We start from the raw sequence: 20,890 nt of genomic DNA on the forward strand, positions 1-20,890 counted from the left end.
TGGCTTTTCAGGAGAAGTGTTTAAAGAGAAAGGCGCTCCTACAGATCTTCTCATACCGAAGGGGAATACAGGTGCAGCAGCCATGGGTTGGGCAGGATGAGAAAAATAAAGTGTTTTTTGTCACATTAAAGCGTGACTTGGCGGGCAAAAAAATTGTTTTGATTCATAATTAGTATTATTCCTAGTCTTTTTGACTAACATTTAGATGTATCCAACATCCAAAATGTTACAGTTTGTTTCTCTATGTTTAGCACTCTCTCTCTCTCTCTCTCTCTCTCTCTCTCTCTCTCTCTCTCTCTCTCTCTCTCTCTCTCTCTCTCTCTCTCTCTCTCTCTCTCTCTCTCTCTCTCTCTCTCTCTCTCTGTGTGTGTAAGATTTGTGGCATTATATATTATGGCCACCATCTATTTGTGTTTTGTAATATGGATGAAGAGTTAGTAATACACTGGAGTCACTGAGTGCATTTAAATGAACTGATCTATGGTTTAATTTGTCCTAATTGCGCAGTGATAGGGCTTTAAGTTAACATCTATCCAAAGAATCATGGGTTTTGTAGTAGTTTATAGCTAGAGTTCAGTCTTTGCAAAGAAGATGTGTACAGGCAAAATGCCTACACATCTACGCGTCTTTAAGACGTATCCAGGAACGATGTGGCGTTTGATGTGAATGTGCGAATGGTGCTGTTAGCGCACGAGTTAAGCAGTCCTGAAAAAAAAAAAAGTTTGGGGGATTCCTGGCCTTCATTTTAAAACGTATCAGAAACATCAAAGGGCTTTAACTTGTATGGAAACTCTCTCTCTCTCTCTCTCTCTTTCTCTCTTGGCCGCCACTGTTTTCTTTCCTTGGTTTGTTGGGGTGAGACAATAAAAAAGGACATTAAAGGTGGTTCAAAATGATGTGGCTGCATCATTGGTTATAATTCTGCTATACAAAGATGTAATCACTAAATCTCAGCTGTTTTCCAAAAAATAGAATTAACAAGACAAACAAAATTTATGAAAAAAAACACTAGCAGTATTTATTATGAAATATATTGAAGTTATAATATAAGGAATTAAGTTACAAGGTACCTAACCCCATTCAAAAGTTACTATTTATCACTGTTTCAATGAAAAAAAGGTGACATTAAATGATTCTCCTGACTGCCACTTGCTGCTGTATCTTATGTTATATGCTAATATGTACTTATAAGGCCTAGGTTTATTAGTCAGTTAGTCGCACGGACATTATGTTTAGCTAGCAGAGGAAGTGTCGGAACATTGGATTTCCTGTATTATAATGAAAACAGACTGCACCAACTGTGCAGGTGATAGCAATATAATGAGCTGATGAGTCAGTCTCAAGTATTGAAGGATTCTGTGTTTGTCCTCTCTGCAGGAGCGGTCACACCCTGCTGGCCTTCTGGTTCTCTCGACAGGAGAACAAGCTGAACCGACAGCAGACTATTGAGCTGGGCCATCACATCCTCAAAGCACATATCTTCAAGGTATCCCATTATTTGTCTACTCACACATCTATACGCACACGCCCCCGCACAGCTGTGGTCTGGCTCCAAAGTAATGAATATTTACACTGTATCTCTCTCTCTTCAAGGGTCTCAGCAAGAAAGTTGGGGTTTCCTCATCCATCTTGCAAGGCATGTGGGTATCCTACAGCACAGAGGGCCTTTCAGCTGCACTTTCTTCACTCCGAAACCTCTACACTCCCAACATCAAGGTACAGGCGCTAACATAGCAGAGAGGAGTAATACTTTAGGAATATTTCAACATTTTCTAGGTACCAAATCAAGATAACTTCTCGAAATATGCTTTCTGGATAGAGATCGTTTGAAAACTGAAACCCATACTAACTGTGTAAATTTTGTAGTTCCTCATTTAGAAGTATATATTTTTTCTGTCCAGGTGAGCCGGCTGCTTATGCTGGGCGGTGCCAACGTGAACTACCGTACGGAGGTGCTAAACAACGCCCCCGTTCTGTGTGTCCACTCCCACCTGGGCTACATGGACATGGTGGCTCTGCTGCTTGAGTACGGCGCCTCTGTCGACGCTCAGTCGGAAAGCGGCCTCACGCCATTAGGCTATGCCGCCGCTGGGGGACACATGGCCATTGTGACTGCGCTTTGCCGCAGGAGAGCAAAGGTGTGTGAAGGGTGTGACTTTTCTCTGTAATGTATTTTGTTATAGAGCACTTCCATATGCTGATAACCGGAGATACATTGTAGCACCTTTTGTGGTCTTCTTGCCATTTGTTTTCCTGATCAACTCCACGTCACGTCAACAGGTGGACCACCTGGATAAGAACAGCCAGTGCGCTCTGGTTCACGCAGCCCTCAGGGGCCACATGGAGGTGGTGAAGTTCCTCATCCAGTGTGACTGGGGCATGTGGCAACAACAGCAGCAGCAGGAGTCGCCACATAGCCAACAGGCCTTCACCAAGAACCATGCAGTGCAGCAGGCCCTCATCGCTGCAGCCAGTATGGGATACACAGAGGTACAGCAGGGGGAGGGGGCTGATGGGGGTGTATGAGGTGTAGGGGTTTTAATTATCATACTCTCCACTGTTTTCAACTCCTAATACTAATAGTGACAATTTTACGTTTTTAGAGGTTTTTTTTTAAAGTTCTACCTTTGTGGAGGTAGATTTTGCTCAGTTGTGAAGTTGCAGAGGAAAAACCTTAAAAAACTTGTTTTTATTATTAAGACATTCTGTGGTTTTGTGCGCCAAAGTTGTTAAGTAATGAATTAAGTCATAACTTATAATTTCTCATTTAAGCTTACATTGCACTTTGTCAGCTGTTTTTCACAAGAGCAGCCGCAAAAATGCTGTGTTCACAGGAAGGAAAGGGGATGAAAGGAGAATCAGACAGCACTGAAATGTGGATGATGATTAGAAGGCAAAAGAGAGGAGACTCGTCTCTTTATCTCCTTCAACTGTTTTTACACTATACAACATTAAAATGTTCAGCTCATTGCAGAGAAGTGTTGGGTTACTTTTCCTAGTGATACTGTACACTACACATTGCATTATTGTTGAATGTTTTACTGCAGTCATCATTCAATACACACTTGTGACTAAATGTTAAAAGTGCCAGGAGAGACATAGAAATAGTCAAACAAATTGAGAGAGAAAGCACTTTAAAATGCAGCAAAGCTCTTCGCAAACCACAACATTTTAATTTGAGAAAGGGGAACGAGCTAGAGGATGATGGAAGGAAATAGAGATTAAAGGGGAAAAATGAAACATGAGGGGAACCATATATAACTTATCACTATGTGGTAAATCCTACTTTGGCTCTAAAAAGACTAAAGCAATCAACATTTTGTTCCAGCAGTTGATTGGCTGAGGTCTGGAGGTCGATGTAGTTGCTAATGATGACTGTCAGTCATCTAAAATTCAACCTTATTAGATCACATACAAAAGGAAAGTAGATTCATGATAACAGGTGGTTGTACTTATGTATTATGATTTTTTGTTTTTGTTTCTAACATGTTTACTTGAGTCTTTTTAAAGTAACCTTGGACATTTATCCGTGTCATCTCAAATCCTGTCCCCCATCAGATTGTGTCCTACCTGCTGGACCTGCCAGAGAAAGATGAGGAGGAGGTGGAGCGGGCTCAAATCAACAACTTTGACACCCTGTGGGGGGAGACAGGTGGGAATACCTACTTAATACAGACATTACACCAATGAAACCCAGACAGATGACTGTGAACGCTTGATGGTTCATGTAGTTGTTAAATCTCTGGACAGAATGTGGAAATTAAACAGTACAATTCAGTGTATTTTTAAGGATCTAAGGAGTGTTTTGTGGGAGGGGTTTTCTGTGTAGCACTGCGAGGCAGAGCGCTGCAGTGCGGATATGAGAGATTGTTCTTGTGTGTCTGCTTGCTGCTGCTGCTGCTGCGTCAGATGCTGATGGCAGTGCAGTGGTGTCATTGGAGCACAGACAGGGCTGGGCTCACACTGAGTAGGGGGAGGGCTGAGTGTTCTCGAGGGTGCTTAGAAATGACTAGTTTGATTGCCTTGTGCTAGAGTGTTGAGAAATTCTATGTATCATTGTCTCCTAAAGCAATGAAACCTCATTGCGAGCCCTATGGCGCTATATGGCTGAGTGACTTGTATTCACTCAGCCATAGTTTTCTGTTTATAAAATCCCAGTGTTGCTGGAAAGGTCAACTGAAAATACATTATTCTTTCACAGCCAAAGGGACAGTATGTATGCACAGATATACCTACTGAACTGTGTATATCAAAGTGTTTTTCCAGCAAAGAATAAATAGGTTTGAACTACAGCGAGACATATTATCTCATATATCGGTATTAGTGTACTTATGTGCTAGCTGAGTAAATACAAATGCAGGGACAGTGTTACCGTTACACTGTCCACCAAAAAAAAATGAAAAGTCTATTTTTCAACCATATAATGTCCCGCTTAGTATGTATCTTGTTACCAATTGTTTTAGAAAGAAATAATCCATGGGCTAATATATTGTTATCAGAATTATTTTATACTCCCAAATGTTGACATCAGTATCGATCTCCAAACTCCAGTATTGGTAGGGCTATAGTTGAAACCAGGGTCATTCCCTCTGGGGCTGCTACCACTCTGCTTAAAATATTCAACTTATAATCATTACAGTTGAGAACACGTCTTTTCAAAGGTCCTTGCTTTAGTAAAGGGGCTCTCTCTCTCTGCTCTTTTCCTTTCTTCTCTTCTCTGCTCTACTTCTCTTTAAAGCAAGACTTTAAAATGAATCCCAGAAATGCTGTGTTTTCCCATAGGGCATAGATTTGTATCAGCTCTAATTGATAATTTTATAATAACATGCATCAATGTATAGTTCTACAGGGAATTATTACCCAAATTTGCAGTTCCCATTGGCTGTACAGAACTATACAGAAATGAGCTTCAGCTTGTCCATGCCACAACAGTATTGTATTCACACCGTTCTCATGGCTTCATTTATGAAGGAGGCTGCAGAAGGCTAAAACGCTCTAAAAACACACTGTACACTACCTGTTCAGACAGTTAGCAACTAGCTTGTGAACATAGTAGAGCATTTAGCAGCTTCAGGAGTTGGTAGAGCGAAAAACAGAGCTGAAATATTTGGCTTTCAGGTGGACAACAACATGATGAATGACAAATAAATGATAATGTTGTTTAAATAGCAAATGCACCTGCACCCATCTTTGCGCTGGTCTTACAGGGAGGTGTGTTCAGGTGAATTCTTGGCGTATTGCTGTTTTGATTCAGCGGCAAGTGATTGCACCATTGACCAACAAAAACCTGGTCTCAAGTCAAGTCGCCTTGGCTTGTGCACAGCGTGCACACACTATGCTTGTTACTCACACACAGGGAAGAGCAGCAGCAGCACACACACATGCAAAATATTACAAATAAAAATATGACTGTGCAGATCCGCCATCATAATAGCAATGCGCCAAGGTACAAACGTGCCTGGCTTTTAAAGGGAATGGGAGATGGCACTCTGATTAGTTTATTCCATGTTACACCCAAAACACACCTTTGAATTAAATTGAGACACCAAGCCGTCAAACTAGCAAAAGTGGATTTGGACACGCACTAAACGCACCTGCTCCATGTGCTTTACGTCGTGCGCTTAGAAATACAGGGCCCAAAAAGAGATGACCACATCTAGCCAACTTCTTGTCATCTCATCCCTGATCATTGTCTGTATGTGCGTCCAGCTCTGACTGCAGCCTCTGGCCGGGGGAAGCTGGAGGTTTGTCGTCTGTTGCTGGAGCAGGGGGCGGCTGTGGCCCAGCCTAACAGACGAGGCATCGTGCCGCTGTTCAGCGCCGTCCGGCAGGGACACTGGCAGGTTAGTGGCCACCTGATCCCCTTCCTTTCATATATTTGAATGCATTGGCTTTTGCATTTAAGTGGACACCAAGAATCTGTTTTGCTTCCCCTAGCTTACTTCAAAAGACAATAAAGATGTGTCAGTTCTACTCTAGAGACTCTATTTGTAGTTTATTTCCATTTGATTGCATGATAAATGTTAAAATTTTTCCAACTCACAAGCATGAAGCAAGTTCAAAAGTCAGTTGCTGTTACATAGTGACATGGGTGCTGCTGTATTTTGGGTGTTTTAGATCGTGGACCTCCTCCTCACACATGGTGCAGATGTCAACTTGGCTGATAAGCAGGGTCGTACTCCTCTAATGATGGCCGCCTCAGAGGGACACCTGGGGACTGTTGAGTTTTTACTAACTCAAGGTAAGCTGCTATAAAGGTACATTTCTGGGTCTAGCACACATTTAAAATAACAAATAGAAAACCAAAGTACAAATAGAAACTGGTAAATATGTTAATATTCTAATGGATTCCCTAAGAATATAAACTTATTTTGTTACCTGGGGATTTTCTTTTCTCATACTTGTCTAAATCCTGTAGTCACTACAGGATTTAGAGGCTCCTGTAGTTAATTCATAAAAGAAAAAAAGTACCACTGCACTAATAAAAATGAGCATGAATATAGTTTTCAAATTATGTTCACAATAATTGCAGCCAAATTAAATCAGCAGCTAATTTAAAAAATCCATCCAAATGAAATAAGCATGTAGTTATGAAAAGAACTCTCACTGCGGCCTTTTCTCTTCCCAGGAGCCTCTTTGTCTCAGGTGGATAAGGAGGGCCTGACCGCTCTGAGCTGGGCCTGTCTGAAAGGCCACTTACCTGTTGTCCGCTGCCTGGTGGAGAGCGGAGCCGCCACCGACCACGCAGACAAGAACGGACGCACGCCCCTCGACCTGGCTGCCTTCTACGGCGACTCTGAAGTGGTAAGAGTGTAGATCCGTGAATGTAGAGGGCTGTGTATCCCACGCTCACTCAGAAAGGCTTTTGGCTTATTGTTGCATCACTTTGATGTTTGACCTCTACGGTGCAGAATGATTTATGTGCAGAGTTTAACAAAAATTCACCTGCTGAAGGGGGAATGTTTCTCTGCGCTAAGGATGAGCCCTTTGACATGCACCTCCTCATTCTTAACACAAACATGGAAATTAATAAATAATGAAACAGTTAGTTAGCCAATCGACTAGTCGATCAACAGAGAACCAATCTGCAACTATTTAGAAAGTTGCTTATTCATCCAAGTCATTTTGTAAACATTCCCCAGCTTCTCAAATGTGAAAACTTGCTAGTCTTTTTAGACTTTTATGATAATAAATTAAATATACCTAAAGACCTTTGGGTTCCGGAAAACTACTTCTAAAGTAAGAGGTTTATATCCAAATGATCAATTCTGATTCATCTGTTTCTTTTCTTCTTCACAAAATAACAACATTTCATGTACAATGTTTCTGGAATGTGTGCAGTTATTCAGCTAGCTGTAAACAGACCAACTGTATGGGTGGGACTAATACTTATTCAGTGATACACACCGGAGTCAGTTTCAATCCCTCTGTGCATGACAAAGAGTCTGGATTTTAAATGTTGCACTTCTCCTAATGTTAGAATAAAGTTATTCTAACTGGAGTCTGGAGCAGATCAGAGATATCATTCACGTTTACAGTTTTTGGACAGCACATGGACAACATATGATTGTTCTTTTAAAAGTTCCCCTGCTTTTCTCAGCACATTTCTCTGTCTCTTCAGGTCCAGTTCTTGGTTGACCATGGGGCCATGATTGAGCATGTAGACTACAGTGGGATGCGTCCTCTTGACAGGGCGGTGGGCTGCAGAAACACGTCGGTGGTGGTCGCCCTGCTCAAGAAAGGAGCCAAGATAGGTGAGAGCAGGTTGACAGACTAAAGAGCCTACCATTTAGCTCACAAGGGACCTCTTCTAAATGCTGCATCTTTCTCCTTTAGCGCCATATTAAAAGGTCATTTGCCCGCCAGGAAATGAGATACACTTTGAGATTGTATTGTGGTTGAAAAGGTCATTAATTGGAGTTCAAGCATGAGCTGCATGAAAGACCATGAAAGGAGATTTCAAAGATGAGAACGCACTCTTTTTTAAGTACACACTTCCTGCTGGTCATTATAGTGCAGTATGTTGCATTTTACTGCTATAAGCCATGGATTCAGGTTTGTGTCTCCATGACGCTTAAACCACTTCCTGCTATTATATGTCATCCACCCCCCCACTGCCGCATCGTGCTGCTTTTCCTCAGCTATTTATGGCTCTGATGTGCGTTTCTTTTTAATGTTCTACTGTTGCCACTGTGTTGTTTTTCTTTTTCTCTCTCTGTCTGTTTGTCTCTATCAGTCCAGCTATCTCCCTGTTTCTCTCTCAATCCCATCCTTTCTCTAGTCTTCTGCGATTGCTCAGTGACAGGTTGTTATTAGCGCTTGTAATGTTTCTTTTCGGTATCTCTCTGTTTTCGTTTTTTTCCCCCTTTTTTGTTTTTGCTGAGGCACTTATTTCCGCTTCTCACTGCTGCTTTTTTTTGTGTTCCTTTTCTCACTTCTCCTTCTTCTCCACCGCCATCTCCTCTCTTTCTCTTTCACCTTCACGATGTTTCTATCTGTTTTCTCTGGCAATTCTGGCCTTCACCTCCTTGCTCTGCCCTCCCACTTAAACTCCTTCCCTTGCTCATGAACCCCTCCTTCTCCACCCCCTCACCCAATACCCCTCTTCTTGCCCCCATCCTCCGCCTCTCTCTTCGGCCCCAGGATGTCAGACGCTGCCCAGTCGGCCCCGAGGTAAAGCCAAGGCTGTCGACTTCTCACCCCACCAGGCATTTTGACAGCTCTATCTCCTCTCTCTGTGTTGTCTGTATCGTCCTAAGTGTCGGCAGGCCAGCTTAGCTACCAAATCTTCTCAAACTGACAAATAATAACATGCAAAGGTATTAGCACTGACAGTGATGCGGTCGGGATTGCCTAGAGGTAGATGCTAACATCCAAGTGGTTAATGACAGCATGCCCTGCCTCCAGCCTGTGACGTCGTATCAAAGTGTTGACCTTCCATCCCACAGATGCATGACGGAAGCCCTCAGTAACACTTGCGTGGTAGTGATTTAGCTGAAGTGCATGTATTTGTAATTTCTCTGTACCGCCACAACCACCACAGACTGAGGTGATAAACCACGGTGCTGTGCATCGTTCATCTTTCAGACGTTTCCTCAATGTCAGCTAGGCCAGTCAGCAGCATCCTACCCTCGCCACCAGCTCAGAGGACAGCAAACGCCTGCAGAGCTCCGTTATATCCCTCCTGCTTGCCTCTTTTGTTTATAGTAACTGCCCTGTGTCTCCTCGTGCAAGATCCCCTTCCTTTTCATCTCTGTGGTGTGTACGTGTGTCAAGGATTGCTGTTGCGCAGATACAGAAAAGACACGTTAGTTTTAGTCAAGGGACAAACAGTCTTAAGGGATTAAGTGTCTTTTTTCCCTTTTTGTTTAAATACATGACACAAGTTGTCCTGCTCTGCTGCTGTTTTTGATCACATCGCTAAATCAGTCAGTAGTACGAACAATGACTGTACATCTGCACTTCTTGACAAGACAGAAAGTGTGTGTTGATAGAAAGACATGACAGCTTTTGTTTTTGGGGGGGGGGTTGCCTGGGCCAAAACATATTTGCAGATAATTGCTACAAATAATAGTTTAATCAACAATTTGAAAACAATTCACAATGTGCTCTTTCTGCACTCTAATTAGACAAACTGGACTCTCACCAAGGTTAAAAATAATAATAATTGGCAAGTAGTATTTGACCCAGGTCTGATGTCCCATAGCGAGGTCACAGTGTTCTCGAGGTGTCAGAGCAGATTTTTTGTAATCTTTTCTCTGCAGTGGATTGCCTGTCTTTTCTCCTCCATTCCCCATTTTGGCTGTTGTCCTCATCCCTGTTATTAATGTTGTGTGTAGTGTGACTCCCAGTCGCTCCTTCCTTCCCCCTCTTCTGCTCATTGCTGTGTACCGTTCTCACTGTGTTTTTGTTTTCATCTGCTCTTTTCCTGTGTTACCCAGGTCCAGCCACATGGGCCATGGCCACCTCCAAACCCGACATCATGATCATCTTACTCAGCAAACTCATCGAGGAGGGGGATAGCTACTACAAGGTCAGGGAACAGGAACTCTGGAGCTCAACTTTTTATTGATTTAGTTAAAAATAAATCTGTGATATGATAAATATCTTCTAAATGTGAAATGTAAAAATATACTAATATCATACAACATACATATTTAATATCACTTTCTCATCAAAAACTGTGTATCGATCCTATTTCTTTCTGAGCAATACTTTGTGGCCAAGGTAGAACAAATTTTGTTATATTAAATACATACAGTATATTAATCATGACTCTTCATGCGAGGTTACAGTTACAGTTTTTGCCCAGCTGCAATGATAAGGCAGATGCAAAAGACCAAAAAATGCAGGTATCAGACCCACAGTATGAGAAAATAAATGTGTTTTTGGAACATTAAAGCATGTAAACATGTTCTAGGAGAAACCAAAAATACAGGTATAAACCTGGAAATAAGCATGATATGGCCCCTTTAACTAATGTTATGATAATGTATCTGAATGTCTAGCTCTGGTTCCTATTGGGAAGGTTTTCAGATTAGCTTTTTATTTCACTGTGAAGGGAGGATAACCACATTTCCTTCTGTTTGTCCAACAGAAGGGGAAGGTGAAGGAGGCAGCGCAGCGTTATCAGTATGCCCTCAAAAAGTTTCCACGTGAAGGCTTCAGCGAGGACCTCAAGACATTCAGGGAACTCAAAGTATCACTCTTCCTCAACCTGTCCCGATGTCGGAGGAAAATGAATGTAAGTCTGCCGAGGACCACCACGAATGATTGTTGAAATTTTTTTCCGGGATTTACTGAAGTAGACTTGTTTTAGATTCTCTTTTGGAAATTTATCGTGATAAAGAAGCAAACCAAGCAGTATAAGACCTCTGAACATACTGAGGATGATGCTATGTTTTCCTATGTCTTGACTTTTGATATATGTTGGGTGTTGTTCAATCTCTCCAGGACTTTGGGATGGCTGAGGAATTTGCTACAAAGGCACTTGAACTGAAACCAAAATCGTATGAGGCATACTATGCCAGAGCACGCGCCAAGCGTAGCAGCAGGTACACTCCCTTCCTCTGTATACATCATAGTCATTTAAATATGTGAAATACTCTGTGTTATACATTTAAAATTGTCTATAGAGCTACTGTACGTTCTTCTCTCACAATAGTGACTCCAATATGCTCTTCCATACAGTTTTCTGTGTTGTCAATTGTAGCGATTTTGGACAAATATAACTTTTCCCCCAAAACTTTTCTATTTTCAGACAATTTCCTGAAGCCTTAGAGGACCTAAATGAAGCCATAAAGCAGTGCCCCAACAACCGAGAGATCCTTCGGCTGCTCCAGAGGGTGGAGGAGGAATATCATCAGCTCAACCAGGAAGAGCACCAGCAGCAGGACCTGGAGCTGGAGCCTCCTCCCTCCCCTCCTCCTACGCCTCCCCCAGAAGACGAGGAGTCCCTGTCCCTGTCCTTGTCCATGCCTCTTCCTCCTCCCCCAGAACCTCGTCTGGAAGACATGGAGCCTGTCCAGGACCTGTTTGAGGACGAGGACTACCTGGAGCAGGAGCTGGAGGCCATGTCTGTGGGTCTGCCCCCACCTGAGTCTCACACCAATTCTTCCAGCCTTCCCATCATTCAGAGCCCACCGCTCTCCCCCACACATCCAGATCACATCTATTTAACTGGAGGTTCGCCCATGGGCCAGCCCTACGAATATCACCCCACCTCCTCTTCCATGTCCTCTCCTACCCGCGGGTCATACCAGCCCATATCGCCCTCCCTCTCCCCTACACATCAGAACCACTACCGACACAGCCCGCCTCATACCTCCCCAGTGCATCAGTCGTCCTACGGCTTCAGCCCGCCTTCTATGGGTGGTGGGGGTCAGGGCATGGATCACCAAAGCCCACCGCCTTCCCCTTTACGTCGGGCTGCTCAATACAGAGCCAGTCCGCCAGTAGAGAGTGTTTGTCTATACAGGTCCCAGTCTGGGTCACCTGTGCGGTACCAGACAGAGCAACTCCCCGGCCGACCCAAATCCCCCCTCTCTAAAATGAGCAGCCAGCGTTCATTCCAGCTGAGCTCTCAGCCCTCTCTGGCCTCCCAGCACCATCAAGCCCAAGGCCTTCGTCTTCAGCCTTCTATAGCCCAAATAGTCCGCACAAACCAGCCCAGCAATGTAATGGGCAACAGCATCTACGGTGGCCAAATGGGTCACTCCATGGGTGGTCGCTACCAGGGGGGTTCAGTGGACGTTGAGAGTCGGCTGGTGTACCAGCCTTCCCTGGATGGACGGTCCATGCCCCAGGTCCAGGCCAGCCTCAGTTCTGGGGCCCTCTGTCAGCACGGTGGCCGAGGAGGGGTTATGGAGTCGGGCCTGTTGAAGGATGAGCTACCCCAACGCCCCTCCTCTGCCTACCGCGCCAGCAGCGGGGGCCCGGGGGGCATCCGTTACAGCCAGACACCTCAGATAAGCCGTAGCCAGTCAGCCGCCTACTACCCAGTGTCTGAACACATACTGGAGCGAGCCAACGCCATGCCCCCCTGCCAGCTGGGATCTCCTGAGATCCCCCACATGGTGAGACGCCCCGTCAGTGCCAATACTACTGAGATGAAGCAGCATGTGCCCACACCCAGGCCTCTTATCCATTCTCAGAGCGTAGGCCTTCGATTCTCTCCCTCCAGCAACAACATTTCAACTGGATCCACCTCAAATTTAGCGCCCGGTTTCAGGCCTTCCTCTTCCATTCAGCAGATGGAGATCCCCCTGCAAACCACATATGAGCGCACTTGTGATGACATGTCTCCCATTTCACCCTCCCAGGGTGGTGGTGGGCTGTATCCGGGCGAGCCCACCCGCTCTCGAAACACACCCTTCATGGGCATCATAGACAAGACGGCGCGGACTCAGCAGTATCTGCATCAACCCTCGCGGTCCAGGGCAATGACATCCATGGACTCTGCCATTAGCCCCACTTCGCCTGGCCAGCTGGTCCAGCAAGGCTCCACCTACAGTCCCCCCGCCTCACTGGGCAATATTGCCTACTACAACAAGACCAACAACGCCCAGAATGGACACCTGTTGGAGGAGGACTACTACACCCAGTCCCAGCCCCCCTCGCTGGGCAAGCTGGCCAACGGCTCCCGGGGCAGTGGGGACATCTTGGAGCGGGTCAGCCAGGTGCCCACCTACCCCGATGTGAAGGTGGCGAGGACTCTGCCCGTGGCACAGGCCTACCAGGACAACATGTACCGCCAGCTCTCGCGTGACTCCCGGACCCAAGGCCCCACCTCCCCCATCAAACCAAAGAGACCATTTGTGGAGTCAAACGTGTGATGGCCTGTCTGTGATTGGGTGGTTGAACTGGGCATGTTAGTGGGATTGAGAGGAGACAAATATTTAGCTCAACAGCAGACGCTGCTGACCCTTGTGTATGTGACATGGACGAACTCATCTTTAAGAACTCATCAGAGACAGTCAGAGAGAAAACCACACATTAAGGATACTAGACATTATCTTTAAAACATAACTAACAGTGAGAAGTAATTATTTCCTTAACATGTTCTGCACACAGGTGGGATAACAGGAGGGTCCTAAGTTCTGATCTCATACTAAATCAAAGACTAGTGCACTTCCAGAATGTTGCGTGGCACAAAGTTCCCACAAGTGAACACAACAGGTGGGACCGTAGGAGTGAAAGGACTAATCATCGGACTCTACTTGTGGACTTGTATCCATCTTCTGTTCTTTCAAAGTGTGCTCTTAACCAAGGTTGCTAGTAGGCTCTATTCTATGTAATACAATATTATATGTTCAATACTGTACATTGCTCAGAAAATACAAATGGCTCAACAACTCAGTACTTAGAGAAAAATGACAATATTTATAATTAAGTTATATATTGTACATAGGAAGAAAACATAGTTTGCGTTTGAATTGTATACTGTTAACCCTGCCTTTGTGTCCCACTGCTAGTCACATGGATGTGGAAAACCAACCAGGATAAGGAATGAGGGACATTGACCAACTTTGAATGATATAATTACCTCTATTGTGTCAAAATAAAAATGATTTTGTCATGGTTTAATGAAAGAAAATGCTTTCTATGCTGCAATGCTTCCTCAATGATCTGAAGGCTGCAACTAACAAGTGGTTTCTTTATCGATTCATCTGCAGATTATTTCTTTTTCTGTAAAATGTCAAAAAATAGTAACAGCACAGTATAATCTACCAAGACGTCTTCAAATGTTGTTTTTTGTCCAACCCACATTCCAAACCCCCAAAATACCCTGATTGCAATGACATAAACACATAGAAAAGCAGCTACTCCTTACATTAAGAAGCTAGAACATTAACATGTTTGGCCTGTTCATTGAGATTCAAATCGTACCCAGAGTACCACAAAGTGCATGTATGTAACAATCTAAACTGCATTTTGGTAGAATGAAAATGTAACAATTGCACATGGTCCTTACTCCTTTTTTGCATCATTTTTTAAATCAGTCATTTTACCTAATTTCTGAAGTTCAGATGGAAATGATTACTTTTCCATATTTCTTTTTTAGTATCATTACTGTATCACAGACCTCGTTATATACCTTAGTGTCAAGGCTGCAATCTCAAGAGTTTTATTGACATATTGGACCAGCTTTTAATTGTGATAGATTTTTTTTTTTTGCATTATTAACAGCTTTGAATACTAATCATCTGCTTATAGAAACAGGCAAAGCATCAGTTTCTTTCATTTTATACAAGCTCATATGATGTTTTTGCAAAATTCATAAAACTTGTTTCAAGGACCGATTGCTGTATTAGATTTTTATTTAAATTGCCCTCAAGTGCAATAAATTAGTTTCTAGTTTTATTTTTTTGGTTACAGGAATTTCAAATCAAGGAATGATGCGGGTCAAATGATGAATAGTAAAACTTGTGGTAGGTGATTTTATCATGTGGCACATTAAAGTTCGTCTTTGTCCCTCATCCGTAGGTAATTAGGCTATGTTCCTAAGAGAGATAATACAGTACATATGCTAGTGATGGGTTACAATGGATAGTGCTCAGCGATTTAAAGCAAGCAAATGCATACAGGACCACTGTTACAGACATTTCCCTTTCTCCTTCATTCGTTTGTGTCGTTTCCTTTTACCCACAATGCATTTTTATTCCGTCACTTCTGCACTAAAAATGCCTGTTAAGTTCTTAACTAAGGGTGCACTTTATGTATTTTACTTACTTTTGTTGTTACGATTGTTGCATTTAGAAAAAGTGGTTGTGTGATCAGGAAGACCTCTGACCAGTGATACCAGACTATCATAGACACTATTATAATTATATGATTTACAAAGCAGTGATGAATGACAATATGAAGAGCAAACAATGTTTTCAAACTAGTGAAAATGTATAGACTTTCTAGCACAAGTTGTATGTACTGACTCAGATATTCTACTCGGTCCAGCTCGGGTTTGTAAGTGAAGCAAGTCTGTTTCAAATCTTATTTAAGTATTTCCACTTCATTAAAAAATTCTATGTCTATCTCTTAATTAGCCAGTCTAATCCACTGGTCTTGCACACATCTTGAAATTGTCGAATCCACTGCAAAAAAAGAAAAGAAAACAAGTATGACTCTATATTTGGAGTTTGGGTGATAGAGAAAGTGGAATAATGAGACTATGGAGTTATTTGTATATGTGGGAAAGGTTATAGACCATTTGTCCGTAACATTTTATTTTGGGAGCTCTGATAAAGAATATCGAAAGAGACATTCTCAGTTTCACCTGCTACCAGAGAGATGTCCTACTTATCTTTGCAGAAGGTAAAACTGTATTATACTTAATTTAAGAAGACTTCTAAATTGAGGATATTTGAGGGTGTATGGTTTCAAGCTGTCTATGTATATTAGTTTGCTGTAAATAGTCTGATGCATGTTCTATTCTTTCAATGAGCTCAAGCAGAAACAGAAACATGTATAGCAGTGTTCTGACTCTGGTGTGTGATATAATATTCTGATCAAGATAAGGAGACTATCCCTGAACTATCCTTATCATTTTCCTTCAACCTCACCAGACAAAAGCAAAAGGTTCTATTTTATTTTATTTTAATGTATTTGCTTGCTGAGCAGAGTTCTCTTGTCTGTAAATGTGAGCTTTCAGATCGCTGTGATGAAAAGTTTAATTAAAAACAATAAAAGAGAATGTGTTTTTATCTCATGATAAATGATTGTAATCTGTACAGTTAAACCTATGTATTGGAGAAAAAAAGAACATATTTATAAATGGTTACCAACTGAAACGCCCTGCATGTCATTCATTTATTTTAGAACATACACATGTAATTTGGAGGATTTTGGTCCTCAAAACAAAACACCAGTGTGTCGACAAAGTAACAAACTGATATACAGTATAATATAATCCATTACAACTACCAAAAATACTGCATTCTTAGAGCTATTAATATTTGAAACAATGGTGTTGTTGCATTGGATTCTATTGGCTTGTCAAGTGTTCTTGTAATTTACATCGACATACATCTGTTGACTTTTTAAACAAAGTTTGACTAAAATATGTTTTTAATTGTTGAATTTTCCATTGTGAATGTACAAGTCTTGGGCCTCCAGATAAAGCTACGCAAAATCTGACAAATTGCCTCAATTGATGTTACTTGAGTCAGCGTCAGTTTTGGATGAAGACTACATTCATAGAAATCTGTGAGTTAAAAAGATGCGGCTCAAGACTACCTACTACTAGCATAACACACCCGACTCTCAGAACTGAATTGTTGGTGGTTGAGTTGTAATGTGGGCAATGTAGGTGCTCTGTTTTGACAAGGCAGAAGAGGGACGTTCCGGGTCTCCTGCTGGAGCTGCTTTTCTTTTTTCAATCTGATTTAAACAATCTTTTACCTAATGCTAAGGTCTGAGGGTTGAAACATCGTCGATAAAGAGAGTACAAATGATCAAAAAGATGTTCAGAAGCTAGACCCTGCCCAATGGGGTTTTCAAGCATGTATCATATTTTGTGATGTGCAATACCTCAAAACTGCAATTTTCCCACAGAACAACTCAAGATTTCCCCAAAGATACTATAGTATTAACTCTAGATTTACTGCAAATGCGCAATCAAGCAAGGCTTGTATCATGTGGAGGCGCCGACAATTTCGTCGTCATTTAGAATTCCTCACGGGGGAGACAGAAACAACTTACTATAGCTTTAAGGACCATGTAAGCATTTAAAAACATTACGTCTCTGACTGAAGACTCCTGCAAGTTGAATTGTAAGTGAACAAAAACAAATGTCGAGTAACTACCTACAGCTTTTCCACACTCGTTAAATACATAACATAGACATTTAAAGTGCCCAGAAACTCAGGAGGAAGCTATAGTCTTTGGAGGTGTGAAAGACACCTTTAAAATTGAGGGGGAAATAGTTTCTAGTCCTTCTTCTTTTTGCGTGTGAACAGGTAAACCAGTCCAGGCACAAGCACCATGACTATCTGAGGCACTATGACGAATTTGACAAAGAACAGGCCATAGAAGAGTCCTTGTGGTCGGACCGGGAGCGGCAGACGATTGACGTGGTACAGTCCCATGGACGAAATGGCCAGAGACAAAGCCCGTGGAGCCAAAGGCAGAGAATATCCGCCTGGCTTCCAGTACTGGGCCAGTCCCAAACCCAGAAGGGCCCCGCAGTCTCGAGTCAAAGATGAGAATGGGGCTGAATCCAAACGAACCCACTCTGCTCGCCTGCACCATTTCTTAGCCAAGGTGATAGACCTGTGGAATAGACAGAATATGTCCAGTCTAGGAAAGAAAGATTTACTTCACTTCACAGAGATTATTACGCACTGAAGAGACTCACCAATACACATAAATGTAATAAAAAAGACTGACCAGGAGAGGTCGATTCCCAGCTGCTGCAGTCCAGCATGCAGCATCAGCGTTCCGAGCAGCAGACCGATGCTGAAGCTAAAGAAGAACAGCAGGGGGCGTCCTTCTGGTACTCTGCGGCTCAGAACAATCCCCAGAATGAAACCTGACAAAGGAAAGACAATCACTTGAACTTTGCAATGAAAGATATACTGTATTGCTTAACCTCTGGGGTTGTAAAGGGTAGAGAACAAATGCTATGAAATTGCTAACAATATATTCTGTGACATTTGTTTACCCGTTTTTCTATACTGTTTGTATGGCAGTTAATATCTCTGTGGAAATTGTTGCACATCAATTAACTAGAGTTTTTTTTAAAGTAATTTTGAATGAACATGATTTTTGCATCAATGTGAAGAAGTGCTTCAATTCAGTTTAGCCCAAAACAGCCAACGTTGTTTTATCCATTCATCTTCCAGAGAATATACTATGTACAGTATATATGTATCAATATTTGTTATGTAAAATGATATGTAAAGAGAGAGGATTAAACCCATATAGCCTACCCGCACTCCATGTTTAAGCTTGTGCATGGAACTGTAGGTCAGACCTGTAATGGAGCCAGCGATGACCTGGTGAGGGAAGTGGGCGAGGATAAAGATCCTGGAGATTCCAACTGCCACCAGCATCACCACATAGAGCAGGTAGGGAGCAGCTGATAACACCACACTGGAGCCACAGAGAAAGAGATATTCATTCAAAAAAAGCTCTCCTATGCTTCAATTTCTTTAGCAGTGCGTTTTTCAAAGCCAAAACAGCATATATACCTGTGAGTGCGCAAGTACAGGGATGACCCCAGTGAGGACACCACGACCCACCAGACTGCTGCCGTCACCATCGCATGTCCCGATGGACTCCCTGAGAGACGGACATTAGCTTTACAGCTGACAAGTGCAGTGAATTAAGTGTACTGTCTGTGATGGCATGTTATATTTTTCTTTTAGGACTTCTCACCTGGGCCGGTTTCACAGGTGGAGGAAAACTGGTGCACGTTGGGTTGCTTGTTGACGAACAGACCTGATTCACCTATCCACCAGAAAGGCCTTTCTCCAAACAACATCCTGTGAAACGAACATTTTATATTGGTCGTAAACGTACATGGTACCAGAGTCTGTAACAGCATGACTTTAGGTAGCGTTTATACTCTGGATATTAAATCTACTTCTGTTTGTCCTTACATTGTTTGTACAACAATCATGTAATACTCATTTCCCTTTCAGGTTCTAGTGCCCTGTTTACCTTTATCCCATAATTCCTACCAAGATTTTATAATTTCATAGTGTATAAGATGTGGTCCTTGCTATGCCTTGACCTGCCGCACCCCGCTGTGTCCTGCTATGCTCTGCTGCATCCAGTGGCAACCTGCGGTGCTCTGCTGTGCCATGAACAACTATGACTACTATTCATAGTCATGGTTCCATTATCTTAATTGTAACTGTTATTGCCACTGTTCATCACACCCCCAACCGGCCCCGTCAGACACCACCTACCAAGAGCCTGGGTCTGTCCCAGGTTTCTTCCTAAAAGTAAGGTTTTTTCCTCGCCACTCTCGCACTAATGCTTGCTCTTGGGAGAATTACTGGAATTGTTGGGTCCATGTACAGTAAATTAATTAGAGTGTGGTCTCGACCTACTCTATCTGTAAAGTGTCCAAGATAACTGATGTTATGATGTGATACTACAAATAAAATTGAAATTATAAAAATGTAATTTCTAAAATATTTCCTTACAATTCATAATTCTCTTTAAACCAATTCACCAGCAACCTTGTTCCCATCTACGGCCATTTGTGCTGGTATTGAACAAAATATACATCTATTACCCGTTTTATAAGGTTTCTGAAACTGGTTTAAAAACTGTGCATTTCAGCTGTGACATTCTAGTTTTATTCTGATTGTTTAACCTTGTCTATCCATTGTAGACTGCATGGTGTGTGTGTGTGTGTGTGTGTGTGTGTGTGTGTGTGTGTGTGTAGATAATCTATTGGATTTTTTTCGAGGTTTAAACAATGCCCAACACATTTGGGTCCCTGGATCCATCTGTAAACATATGTAAACAATTATCAGAATCAAAATAAAATGCCACTGCTAATTACAACCGTCACTCTATAAATGTCCATTATATAGAAGGTTCCGCTTTTATCGGTTTCACCTCGAACAGTACACACGGTGGGACTGCATTTCCTGCAACGTCAACAAAATAAAATATATATTTCTTTCTGACTTCATTGTTGTAAATAAAATATGAATATCTACCTAATATCATCTGATCTGAATGGCAACAGCAAACTGTAGCTTCGTGCTAACATGTTAGAGGTAACTAAAAGCTACACATTAAAAATAATATTTAAACATGCTGCTTCTCCCTGCCTTACCATTTAAACACCAAGTTTAACCACTCCGATATCGCCGCTACCCAAAGCACCGCAACTCCAGCTCGTTTGCTGATGAAGTATGTGAAAGGAAAGACGAGCAGGAAAGCTGCTTTGGGGTCTCCAATGTGAGTGACAACCAGCCACATTTGTTCTTGACTTATCGTCCTCCGCTGGAGACTTTCAGCCATCCAGATGCCTTGGGTGTACACGGCCTCCATGACTGCGTCTTCTCCCAAATGCAACGTTGCTTGGATGTGGATGCGAAAATCAAGCTGCAACCCTGGTTACAGAGTAAAAGAGAATCTTTCCTGATTATTTTGTAGTTCAGGAAGTGCTGCAGCATGCAGTATGGAAGCCTATTTCCGCCAATGTGATAAATAAAATTATAATCATAATGAGAAATTTTGTCAAAATAATGAGTTAGTATTTATCTCAAACTCATGAATTAGTATTTAAAAATGGGGACTTAGCATATTTTGAGAAAGAGTCTCATTATTAAAGGTACTAAGTCATTATTTTGAGACACTAAGTCATTATGTGTAAGATACTAAGTTATTTTGAGATACTAAGGTGTTCACACTTAGCGTTTTTGTTTTA

General features: G+C 42.3%; 2 protein-coding genes across 17 annotated transcripts in view; one reads left to right on the forward strand and one right to left on the reverse strand.

Annotated features, from left to right (window-relative positions):
* tanc2b (tetratricopeptide repeat, ankyrin repeat and coiled-coil containing 2b) overlaps positions 1-14,095 on the forward strand; it is a 136,682-nt gene extending 122,587 nt beyond the window's left edge. For 13 of the 16 annotated variants that reach the window (XM_034861428.1, XM_034861431.1, XM_034861430.1 and 10 more), the window contains 14 exons: positions 1,378-1,486; positions 1,594-1,716; positions 1,902-2,138; positions 2,281-2,490; positions 3,559-3,652; positions 5,710-5,843; positions 6,118-6,241; positions 6,629-6,804; positions 7,622-7,754; positions 8,644-8,673; positions 9,942-10,033; positions 10,598-10,744; positions 10,954-11,054; positions 11,261-14,095. In XM_034861428.1, coding sequence (XP_034717319.1) covers positions 1,378-1,486; positions 1,594-1,716; positions 1,902-2,138; positions 2,281-2,490; positions 3,559-3,652; positions 5,710-5,843; positions 6,118-6,241; positions 6,629-6,804; positions 7,622-7,754; positions 8,644-8,673; positions 9,942-10,033; positions 10,598-10,744; positions 10,954-11,054; positions 11,261-13,334 — 3,784 coding nt within the window. In that variant the 3' untranslated portion in view covers positions 13,335-14,095. The remainder of the gene's footprint in view (positions 1-1,377; positions 1,487-1,593; positions 1,717-1,901; positions 2,139-2,280; positions 2,491-3,558; positions 3,653-5,709; positions 5,844-6,117; positions 6,242-6,628; positions 6,805-7,621; positions 7,755-8,643; positions 8,674-9,941; positions 10,034-10,597; positions 10,745-10,953; positions 11,055-11,260) is intronic. The other 3 variants (XM_034861429.1, XM_034861427.1, XM_034861425.1) reach the window with 2 other exon arrangements.
* Positions 14,096-17,012: 2,917 nt separating this feature from the next.
* On the reverse strand, positions 17,013-20,669 carry g6pc3 (glucose 6 phosphatase, catalytic, 3). The gene is made up of 6 exons (XM_034861442.1): positions 20,294-20,669; positions 18,874-18,980; positions 18,687-18,777; positions 18,470-18,588; positions 17,884-18,025; positions 17,013-17,766 (listed from the first exon to the last, which is right to left on the reverse strand). Exons 1-6 carry the CDS (start codon positions 20,509-20,511, stop codon positions 17,424-17,426), a joined length of 1,020 nt encoding a protein of 339 aa, XP_034717333.1. The 5' UTR covers positions 20,512-20,669; the 3' UTR covers positions 17,013-17,423.
* Positions 20,670-20,890: the final 221 nt, after the last annotated feature.

The sequence above is a fragment of the Etheostoma cragini genome, chromosome 21 (assembly GCF_013103735.1).
Source record: "Etheostoma cragini isolate CJK2018 chromosome 21, CSU_Ecrag_1.0, whole genome shotgun sequence".
In the NCBI taxonomy this organism is placed as follows: Eukaryota; Metazoa; Chordata; class Actinopteri; order Perciformes; family Percidae; genus Etheostoma; species Etheostoma cragini.

Bases quoted from the DNA above. Each gene is read 5' to 3' on its own strand.
- g6pc3 (XM_034861442.1), bottom strand. From the start codon at position 20,511: ATGGAGGCCGTGTACACCCAAGGCATCTGGATGGCTGAAAGTCTCCAG. The intron at 18,778-18,873 runs GTGAGAAGTCCT...TCCGTCTCTCAG, and splicing joins CACCTGTGAAACCGGCCCAG to GGAGTCCATCGGGACATGCG. The intron at 18,589-18,686 runs GTATATATGCTG...CTGTGGCTCCAG, and splicing joins CTGTACTTGCGCACTCACAG to TGTGGTGTTATCAGCTGCTC.